General features: G+C 39.8%; 1 protein-coding gene across 1 annotated transcript in view; it reads right to left on the reverse strand.

The window, feature by feature from the left end:
• Nucleotides 1-9,052, reverse strand: part of HINFP (histone H4 transcription factor) — an 82,672-nt gene extending 73,620 nt beyond the window's left edge. Inside the window, 1 exon segment of the mRNA XM_075190546.1 lies at nucleotides 8,681-9,052. Coding sequence (XP_075046647.1) covers nucleotides 8,681-8,843 — 163 coding nt within the window. The 5' untranslated portion in view covers nucleotides 8,844-9,052.
• Between the last annotated feature and the right edge of the window lie 2,447 nt (nucleotides 9,053-11,499).

The raw sequence follows: 11,499 nt of genomic DNA on the forward strand, positions 1-11,499 counted from the left end.
AAGACACTGGAAGTGGTCTGGCACTGCATATTGCCAATTACAGCAGGTTCAGAATTTGAGGTCCCAAGTTAATTACTGGGTCCCCAGATTTGAGGGGGGGATTTCAAACTACTCGAGAAAGTCCAACTTAATATCTTTGGACTCTGTAACCCAAAAGTTAGTTGAAATACCAGTCATTGACAATATAGTGACATCCAGTTCCTGAATAAAAGGGCCAGCTGGGGATGGTGTGTGTCATTTATACTATCATGTATGCATTTATACCCTGGGCTGACCACATAAGGAATCAGGGAAAGCCCTCTTGGTGTGGGCTGTTTATCGATATTCCTTATTCATTTACCATGGCCATTCTATTTTTTTTTCAACATTGTATGAATAAAGAGCATAAATAGATCACAGAACTGCCTTGTGCTGCTCTCTGCTCAGTGACAGTTCACATAACTGTGCAGCATCTCAGACTTCAATTCTTACACTTCATTCCAAAATAATCAAATTTTTAAAGCTTTCCTATATAGTTTATATAATGGAGTCATAAAGAAATATTGATATCAAAATCTGTACATTTTCAAAAATGCTAAAATGAAGAGCTATTAAGCTAGAATCACACAGTCCATGCTACATTTATGCCATTATGCCATTCTTTTAGTTTCAGAATTTCAATCTAAAACCATCAATTAAAAAACCTGTATTTTGTTTAAAATCATAAGATTGTCTGAAAGGATCCTCTAAAAAAAACAAAAAAAAATCTTGTCAATATCTTAGGCAAATGTCATTCAGAGAGGCTTTATTATTGTGAAGTAGCATCTGAAAATAGAGGGTTAGAATGAAATGTTCAATACAAATGTAACTATACAGATGTCTACCAACATCAATATACAGGGTGATTCAAAAGTCACAGTACACCCTCTTATTTCAAAAACTCTACAGGAATTGGGCCGATTGGCCGCTTTCAAGATGGCGCCCATGTTTGGTACATACCGTAAAAGATAGACCACGTCCCCCATACCTTACTGGGGTATTCAGGTTTCCCAATTTCCTGTAGAGTTTTTGAAATAAAAGGATGTACTGTGACTTTTGAATCACCCTGTAATGTGTTTTGAAGCACATGGTAGCCTGTAATTTATTGCCTAATAATAGTAGTCCACAGGACAGATGTTAATATGCTTATTATTCTCTATTAAGTTAACTAATAAAAATAAAAAGATAACTTATTGATTCTATCGACACTAGAAATACTCAATTCAGTCTAGATTCAACTAAGCTAGCAAGGGTCATTTACGAACCACAAAAAAAAAAAAAAGATCCGCTCGTCTTGCTTTAAAGCGAGTTTAGCCATCATATTTCAAATTGCACCCCCACTCCATGGTCTATGGCACTACACTTGTAAAAGCGGAGATGATCTGCTTAAATTTGTGGGTACTTCTGAAAATGTGCATGGTTGGAACAGTAAAAAAAACTAACACTAAGCTCTAATATAACAGGTGTTGTGATAAAAAAAATGCAGTTAGGGAAAAGGTTCAATCCAATACTGTTAGGTTAATGTTATCTAAAGGCAGAAAACACCCTTTTATGACAATCAATATAACCAGCCTCCATGAGGACTTACAATTTGTCCAAGAAACTAATAATAAATATTGTGTATGTATATATATATATATATATATATATATATATATATATATATATACACACACATATACATACACACACACACACGTTGTGGGAAACGAAGGAGCAATTCCTTTATAACTGGCATCACCTACATTGGTGTTGTACTGATCCAAAGCAGTTTGTGTAAAATATTGCAATTTAACATTACTAGGATATAACACATATTGTTTTGTTGCAATACCCAAATCCATAGGATTCTCCAATAGAAAATAAAAAGAATAAATATTAATGAAAATTTGTGGACTAGCACACATTACTGCACCAGTAAGAATTCCCCAGAATCGTAGCTGCTATCGGCTCTCTGCTTGGCATAAAAGAGTTTAAGTAGTTTGCTTGACTTGAGAAGTCGATTATTACCAGATACCTATGCATTCAGCTGAGAAGAGGAAAGACTGGCTCTATATGACCCTGGGTTTCCCATAATTTCAATGCATGCCTCAAGGTATCTGTGGGGCCAAAAAACATTTCTAAGACAATGGGGCATACGGTGGGAGACATGCTTCTGCTGGAATTGCAGATATACCCAATATTACTTCTGGGGGGGGGAAAAATTAACAAAAATGGTTGAAAATTCTTAACCAGGTACAGAAAGAAGGTCTGAAGAGAAGAATCAGTAGACTGTCCTTTCTGAAAAATCCTATGTAAATATGCACCCCTGGGGAAGTAGCGTGTTTCATAAAAGTAGTAAACACAACATTTGCTGAGTACACCTTTAGACAGGACAAAATGTTATCCACAAAATAATTTGTATTTGATAGATTGAAAAACCAATAAAATAGTTAATGTGTACAAAATTGTCCATCAGTACTCAGTAAAACCTCACTTGACAGAAATCAGAGCTTTCAAACATTTCTTGCATTCCACACAGTGTCTAGATTTTTTCCGCCATACTTTTCTAGCAGAGAAATATTCTTCGATCTTCCTGCACACTCATTACTCTGCTCACAGACTGTGAACATCATTAAACGTTTGATCATATCAATAATTTATGGCTGATTTTGAGGATTGTTATGGATTGCTGTCTTGCTGAAATGTCCAGCTTTAATTTAGTCACATAAACTGTGGACTTGCTTGCATTTAGTTGAACCCATTCTTACTTCCAATATTTCCTGCACCACACGACCCCGAACCATGGTTTATGATTGGCAAGGTTTTCTTTTCTTTAATTGCTTAACCTGTTTTCCTCCAAACATATATCTGTAGTTGTGGCCAAAAAGTTACATTTTGGTTCCATCAGTCCACAGCGCTCCTTTCCAAAAGGTATCTAACATTCAAGAATATTTGCATACTTCAAATGTTGAATTCTGTATGGGAAAGAAGGAAACCTTTTCTACCACCTCATAAAATATCTTTTTTGTGTAAGTCAAACTGTTATGAGGAGTACTAGCAGTGTAAGCTAAACCTTTTTTTTGTTGGTCCTTTACAGGCATATGTGAATTCTGCTTTGTATATATGACCAGTTTTTATACAGTTTAATAAGAGCGTTTTTGCAGATTCTGCCTTGAATTTAATAATTCCCCTTATCTCTATTTTCAAGTCCTGCTAAGAGACGACCCTGGTTGTTTAGAGTTGACTCAACTTCCTGAGAGATAGGTTATGATGTAGATGTGCACTTCCGTCTGTACAAGTTAGTAGTCCCCTGCAACATGTGGTTAGGTGTGGGCGTTCCTTGCCCACTTTATCTCAGATAATCATGGTGTTTCATCCAAGCTTAACATGACTATGCAAGAGGTGGGTACCATACACTTAGGCTCTCAGACAATTATTGTGGTGTTTCTCATGCTGGATATCTTACATGAACACATACACAAAAAAAGGAAGATGTGCATCCAACTGTAAATGAGTCCTTATTCATGCAGAAAGAATATAGAACAGTGTAGGTAACCTGATAACTTCCAAAGAGCTACACTTTACCCTTAACCTCAGTAATAAGTAAAAACAGTACATTTAAAGACATCTATCTGTAATTAACATATCAGCAGGCACATAAAAAAAAGCGGACTATAAAAAAAAAAGGAAGTATACCATGACTGCTATAGAAGGTGAATAGATAGTTTTGTGCGTATTTTAAGTGAATACAAAATCTATCAATGAGCATTGGCTCCTTCTTGGATTTCTAGATATTAACAAGTATTTATTAAAATGCTCTCCGATAAGTCTAAATCACTTAGCTATTATATAATGAACGTAGAGATGAAGCAATAACAAAAGAAACTTATCAACAGTACAGTAGTGTCTAAAGAAAAGAAATTAAAAGCAATTAAAGTTTTGAGGTTGGTAATGCTTGTAATTTAGAACCGGCACAGATGGTTAAAAAGTAAATAACCTTTCAAACCTTTGATGTCGGTACAGGTCCACATTGGATTAAATAGGAGGGTCAAACTCCAGGTATGTCTGAGTTGGGGGTGGATATACGGGGAGGGGGGGTTGTTTGGATAGGGTAGGGAGTGTGGGGTTCGTTAGAGTTTAATGCAGTGTCCAATTTATTTTTTTTCTCTATGCAAATATTTTCAGATGACGAGGTTAGCCGATTTGGTATATGCTAATGCGGCTGACTGGTGGCTGGGTGTCTGCCTGGGTTGGTTCTCTATGTGGAAATGTCTTGTGTACTAGCTGGTGTTATGGCAAATGGGAAGATGAATAGGGAATTTGTTAAATTCCTGACCTGGAATGTTCGTGGGCTAAATGACAAAATTAAACAATCTTTGGTCATATTCCAATTAAAAAAGTATGAGGCGGATGTTATATGCCTCACCGAGACTCATTTAGTGGGAGTTAAATTGCTGGTCCTTAAGAAACCGTGGGTTGGATGGGCCTATCATGCTACTCACACGTGTCATTCTAGAGTGGTATCTCTCCTTATACGTAAAAAAGTAAATTTTGTTTTTTGTAGAACTTGACCCATTAGGTAGATATGTTTTTGTTAGGGGGATTTTTGACTCTAAACTCATAAACTTACTGTCAGTTTATGTACCACCCCCTTATAGTGGTGAAGTTTTAAAGAAATGCAGTGACTTCATCTCGTTTGCTCATTTGGTGGAAGAGATGGGCTTGGTGGATGTGTGGCGCCTGAGACATCCGGCAGAGATTTGTTTCTCTTGTTATTCTACTTCATATTATGCCTTCTCACAAATGATTTAGGACTTATATCAAAGGAGTTGCTGCCGACTGTCTCGGATGTTGCATATTTACCAAGAGGAATTTCAGATCATTCCCCGTTGGTATTGACTGCAAAGCTTAATGCTTCTCGAGGTCAAGTATTTTGGAGACGTAACCCTTTCTGGTTGACATTATTGAAGGATGGGAATACATTAGAATCTCAATGGGAGGGGTACTTTGCCACTTATGTGGATACAGCGGCTCCACCTCTCGTCTGGGATTCATTCAAGGCTTTTTTAAGAGGTTCCCTAATTAGAAGTATTAACTGTTTCAAAAAAGAGTCTAGGCTGAGAGGCGATAGGTTAGAAAAGGAGGTTTTGCGGTTAGAGGAGGTGTATCTCTTCTCATATGGCTTCTGGCAGGCTGGCTTGGTTAGTGGTACAGCGAGAATGGTCGGGAGGAGGCGGTAGTGGTGTTGTTATATGCTGCTAGGGCCTTTGACTCTGTGGAGTGGAGGTACCTGTGGGCGGTGCTATTGAAATTTGGGTTTGGGACGGTTTTTGTTCAGTGGGTACAATTACTGTATTCTTGCCCTACAGCTAGGGTCTGTGTAAATGGCTTCATGTCTCGTCAGTTTGTCATGGGCAGAGGTACAGGACAGGGTTGCCCTCTGTCTCCAACTCTATTTGCCCTGGCCATAGAGCCACTGGCATGTGCTGTTAGGATGCAAATAGATATTACTGGGTTGAAAATGGGTTGCAGTACGGACACTATTGCCCTTTACGCATATGATATGCTACTTTTTCTATCATATCCTAATAGGTCCTTACCTGTGCTATATCAAAACAAACACACATATACGGGGCGCTAGTTACCCTATATCAATCGATCAAGATGCAGCTATCTGAACGGGATCTGGACCCGTTAAAGGCAATGAAAGCTAATATAATGAGATAAGATAGCGCAAAACTCAAATCGATATAAAAATTTATTACAAATACATGTGTATCAACAATAAAAATGAGCAAAATGCTTCAATATACACTCTGGTTGAATAAAATCAAATGTTGAAGGAGACTTGACAGTTATGAGACTAGGTCATTGGCATAGTATCGTTACAGATGTCATTGTGAGAATTTGTCACTGAAACAATATCACTTAATACTTGTAAGGTGTATCACACAAAGCATGTAGCCTGGTGGGTCAAGCATTACCAACCTGCAGACTTTAATTGTTTTTTTATTTAGTTTATTGCATATTTTTAACATCATTGTCTGTTTAGTTTGAATTAATTTTGTGCATTAAAATTGGTATGATATAGAGAACCATGCTTTTCCATTCTTTCCATTGTTTTGCCTAATTGGACATTGGTTGTCACTATGTGACCTGTCATTTATTATTTATATTTAAAATTATCTAAATTGAGAGGTTTTACAAAAATATTCTCTGTACAGGTATTATCACTGCTAAACATTTTTACGGTTATAGACAGCGCTGTTTAATCAATTCTTTTTTTATCTCCTTTCTTTTGGAGTTCCACAAGGCTCTTCTTGGCCCTCTGCTCTTCTCTCTCTACACCACCTCTCTCAGTGAACTCATTCAATCATTTGACCTCCAATACAACCTCAATGTGGATGACATGCAAATTTATCTTTCGTCCCCTGACCTCTCTCCCGCCTTCCTAACCCAGGTATCTAGCTGTCTCTCTGCTGTCACTACCTGGATGTTCCTAAAACTCAATATCTCCACATCCGAGATCATTATCTTTCCTTAAGCCAATGTTGCTATCCCTCCCAATATCTCCCTCTTGGTTGACAACATCACTCTTTCTCCTGTCACCCGAGCCCGCTTCCTTGGAGTCACCCTTGACTCAGCCCCCAGCTTTACCCCTCATATCCAGCCACTTCCTCCTCCATAACATCACAAAAATCCATCCCTTTCTCTCTCAGGAAGCAACCAAAATCCTGGTCCATTCACTCATCATTTCTTGTCTCGACTATTGCAACCTCCTTCTTAAGAGCCTTCCTGGCTCTTACATTTATGACTATACAGAATGTTGTGGCCAGGCTCATCTTTCTCTCCCAACGAACCTCTGCATAAATCCCTTCTTTGCCTCCCTATCCGCTTCAGAATTCAGTTAAAGCTCCTTACCCTCACTTACAAAGTCCTTACCAACGCTTCTCCCCCTTACATCTCTGACCTTGTCTCGAGGTACATACCTAACCGGCCACTCCACTCTGCCTCTGACCTCCGCCTTAATTCACCTCTCATTACCTCCTCCCATGCTGTCTAAAACCACCCCTCCCTCAAGAATGTAAGCTCTTTAACCTATTGTCCTGTCTACTGTCTTAACTCCCTTGCACGTCCCGTCACGTCTTTTGCTGCACTCTGTCTGAGTCCCCATAGTATTACTCACATTCATCTGTGCTACTTATATGTATTACCACATCTATTTGTCACTTACTTCTGTATCCGGCACCACAGAATCTGTGCCGCCTTATAAATAAAATAATATGAGAGTTCATTGTATTGTACTTAAAGCTGCAAATACACAAATCAATGTGCGGTGGAAAGAAAATAAATGTAGTACATAATGTAGACTTTACAACAAAAGGTATCTTGCAATCACTGGCCTATGTATACACAACATGCATGTATAGATGCCAGATGACAAGGCCTGGGGGGTTTACTGTAACAAGAGCATAATAAAATGGCACATATACATAGTGGAAACACTATTTGTTCAGAAAACAAAATGGCAGAACAAGTGTTTGTCAACAAAGTGGTCACAGACATGAGACAGTAGTCAGTAGAGAAAGTCGACTGACCTAGGCAATAATAAGTTTGGCAACAATAGTGTAAATACTGACAGATTACCCACAGGACCTTGTGAAATGCTTCATTATGGTAATTAAAATGCTATTCCTGAGTGAAGAATAAAATGGACATTCTCAAACCTGTTCACAGGAAGAAGTTTGCATTACCTCTATTCAACAAGATATATTTTCATTTTCTAACCTTCACTAGAAAAATTAAAGAATCTGATGGTTCCTATGGGCAACAACAGTTTTTTTCCTGTGCATCAGTTTCAAAAGTCTCCCCACTATGTGTCAAAGAGTGACCTGCAGGTTTCCAAGAGGAAGTCTGTCTGAGAATATTAGCATTGTTAAGGTAATCAAAAGCTTACCATTTCAATTGTATTATATAGGATATACTTAGTTTTGTGTTTGTATATAGTTTTTTTTCTAACAAGGGAAAGGAAAGTTGTCTGTCTGCCACAGCTTGACAGCTTGGGTCATGAAACGAATCTGTAACTGGGATTCTCTATTGTGAAAGGGGTGAAGTGTGTATTTTATGCAGTGTATGTCCCCCTTAGGTACATTTATAAAAAAAAACGGGAAAGGAGGAAAGCAGATATAAATGCTACTCAGACAGTATGAACAAATGTGAACTATATTTGTCACAAAGATGAAAGACATATTTCAGTGCCAATTACAGAATGAAAATGTTAAATACATTTATTAATGCTTATTGGTTAGAGTGTGTAGTATTATAGAATTAAATTATGGCAATAAACAGCATTCGTGCTAAGTTTTAAATGAGGGAGGTTGCACATTATATTCATTGAGGACGCTACCTGTTACATAAGCAGAGTATTTTTGTATTGTATTTAATTGATGACAGCTATGCCAACCTAATGTGTTTCTACATGGCAGCAAAATCAATATAGCGGGATTTAAAATTATGTATATGTAATGTGGTGCCGATCAAAGGTACAGAACAACTCAGATGCCCTAGGAAATGGCCGGTGGGTGAGCAAATACTTCAAACCAAACTAGCGTGACAGAGATGGGCCAAGTGCAAACTGAAAAATGCACAGAAAGGAATTTTCAGTTCATGACAATCTCACCCTCACAATCCATGTGTTCCTCTCCAGTTCTGAGTTGTTGGACCCCAAGATGATCAGACGCATGAGAGCAGAATTCTTCCATCCTTGAAGATACATAAGTACAGGAGCTCCACTCACACTGGAGTAGTAAGTTCACACTACGTTTCACCCCTTTCCCTGCCATTGAACTTTGAGTAGTGACTTGCACTTAATGCCACAGTCTGTAAACGTTAAATAGCTCGCCACAAAATAAAAACAAAACCCATTAAAACCAGTCCAACCTTCTTTTGAAGTTCACGAGTCCTCCACTTACTTATCCCATAGCAATAGCTAGATCCCCTTCATCGAAAGGACCTTCCGACATCACCAGGTCATGTGACTATAGAAGTCACATGATACACAGGGGAGGAGGCTGCTGCTAATGCTCCCGTGTAGCTACTGAAAGCAGTGGAGAATCAGGTAAATTGCAATATTTCTACTGAATTCAGATAGAAAAAATATTTTCTCTGTCAGGCTTATTAACATGTAAGGTGCATTTGAGGCATCAAGTAATCCCAGAAAAGAGTCTTAAAAACAGGACACATTGAAGTGCATTAGCTACTTTACATGTCAGCAATTTGAATATCCCAACATTTATTGTGCATGAGTATTTTTAAAGTTACATTGCATGTCCTAAGTGTTTTTAGTGCTAACACCAAATTAGATATACTACTTGGTAATGGCCAGTGATCGATTGTGCTTTGGCTTTGCTGTAGTCCTTTTATGACACGCATAGTGAATTCCAGAGTGGGTCCTGTCCTAACAATGAAGGGAGGCAAATTTACATAACGGTTTCAGATCACACTACTTTTAAAGCAATAAAATAAAGGTTATGGGGAAAGAAATGAGGCATATTTAACAAGTGCTTTCTGAGAACTTTAAGGGTTTTTACAAAACGGTCATATGTGAGCACTGCTTATTTTTCATGCTGACCAAATATTATACATAGACCTTGTATAGTTCTCTATGGTAACAGACCATTTATATTTCTTTATTTGACAGGTAAAGTCCAAAAGCAAAATAAATATGTAAAAATATGATCCTTTCAGGTTGCTGTGAATCCTGCTGTCACTGGTCTCCCACGTGGTCAGGCCTTTCTCTCTTCTTTCTTCTCTCCTTCTGTCCTTTGTTCGCTTCCCCGTTGTTCATTTCTTCTGCTTTGTTCACTGCCTCTTTTCTGTTCTTTTGTTAAATTCCTTGCCCGGAGTGGCTGTATATATAGGGGGTGGGGTTACCCCTAGTCGGCGCGTGATTGATTCACTGCTGGATGACGTTACCCACGCTGCCCAACAAAGCGGGATGCAGTCGGGATCTCGCACCACTTGCCCCGCCCTCTCACATTTCCCCGGCTTTGTCCTTTGTAGTCTCTACAAAGAGGGGGCAAGACCACTCGTAATCAGCATACTAGTTGCTAGAGCTCGTCCTCTGCGACCTTCTGGGAAACACTATAGCGGACAGGGGGCTCATAGGTCTGTCCCTTACTGGGTCTGGAAGAGGTGGCTGGGTGATTGCATCCTCTACGGTGGAATGAACCAGAAGTCTGCCATCTCCACCGGTGGGGGTTGGCCCTTACCGTTGTAGTTGGTACTACCCAGTAAGATTGTGCAAATAAACAGGCTCGCAGTATATTCCTGTGTCATACCTTCATCCATGTTCGGGCACCACCTTGTACACAGGCCCATGTGGATAGACACGTGTGGAATCACCTACCAGCAGTCACTCAACTTGTCGCACAGCCTCTTCATCCGGCCCAGCACCCTCTATCCCACACAAAGTGGTTCTGCTATGGCTGGCGCTAAACCTTGGTGCATCATAAGTGCATCTGTTTTTTAACTGCGTTGTGAGCTACCCCCAACTGCTGTCGCTGCTCTTCCACCCAGCTGCCTGGTTCCATTCTTCTTCACATTCATGGGGAGTGTGTGCAGGTCTTGCATCTCCCTTCCTGGGCAGCCAAACACTAATAAGTACGGATTGTACTCGGCGGTGTGGTGCACGTGGTTGTTATAAATCCACACCACTTCTTGCACAAAGTCTGGCTGCCGGTGCCATCGATCCACCTACAAGATCTGCAACATCTGCAGCATTGTCCAGATAAACCTCTTGCATGCTCCATTTCCTTTGGCATGGAATGGGTTAATCCAGGACTGTTGGATGCCATAAATCTGGCATAGCTGTCTTATTAGTAATGTATGCGCTCCGGGCATCCGTACCACCTGATGAACTGCTTCGTGATGGCTTTGGCAGCTGATTCCCCCAGTCTGGTCGCTTGTGGGCACTACCACAGTGAACCTTGTGAAGTGGTCTGTCATCACCACTGCATATTGATGGCAGTTGATGGACTCACAGATCAATTCATAATCTATCATCAGGATCTCAAGGGGTTGGCCATCAGCTGTTTCACTACTCCCTCCGGGACCACTATTTGCCACATGGGGCTAGTTCCCCTTTATGTGCAGGTCCTGCACATAAAGGGGAACTGGCCCTGCACAACGGTCCTTTTAGCGAAGGGGAACTAGCCTGCTCATACTGAGCTGGCTAGTACCCCCTTCATATGCTGAACTTGACCCCTAGGTGGCAAAAAGGTCCTTTTAGCGAAGAGGAACTAGCCAACTCCTACTAGTCACAACTCTTATACCATCCTTCAAAACAACATTCCAGCAATTAGAAAACCTCCTCATCTATATATTGAGACAAATGGTTTACATACGATTCATGCACAACCCTATGTGCTTTCGGGCTATGCGTCCCATGTAACTTCCGAGTTGTATTGTCCACAGCCAGGCCTTGACTGAATTAAATAA

Source organism: Mixophyes fleayi, chromosome 11 (assembly GCF_038048845.1).
Source record: "Mixophyes fleayi isolate aMixFle1 chromosome 11, aMixFle1.hap1, whole genome shotgun sequence".
NCBI classification, from domain to species: Eukaryota; Metazoa; Chordata; class Amphibia; order Anura; family Limnodynastidae; genus Mixophyes; species Mixophyes fleayi.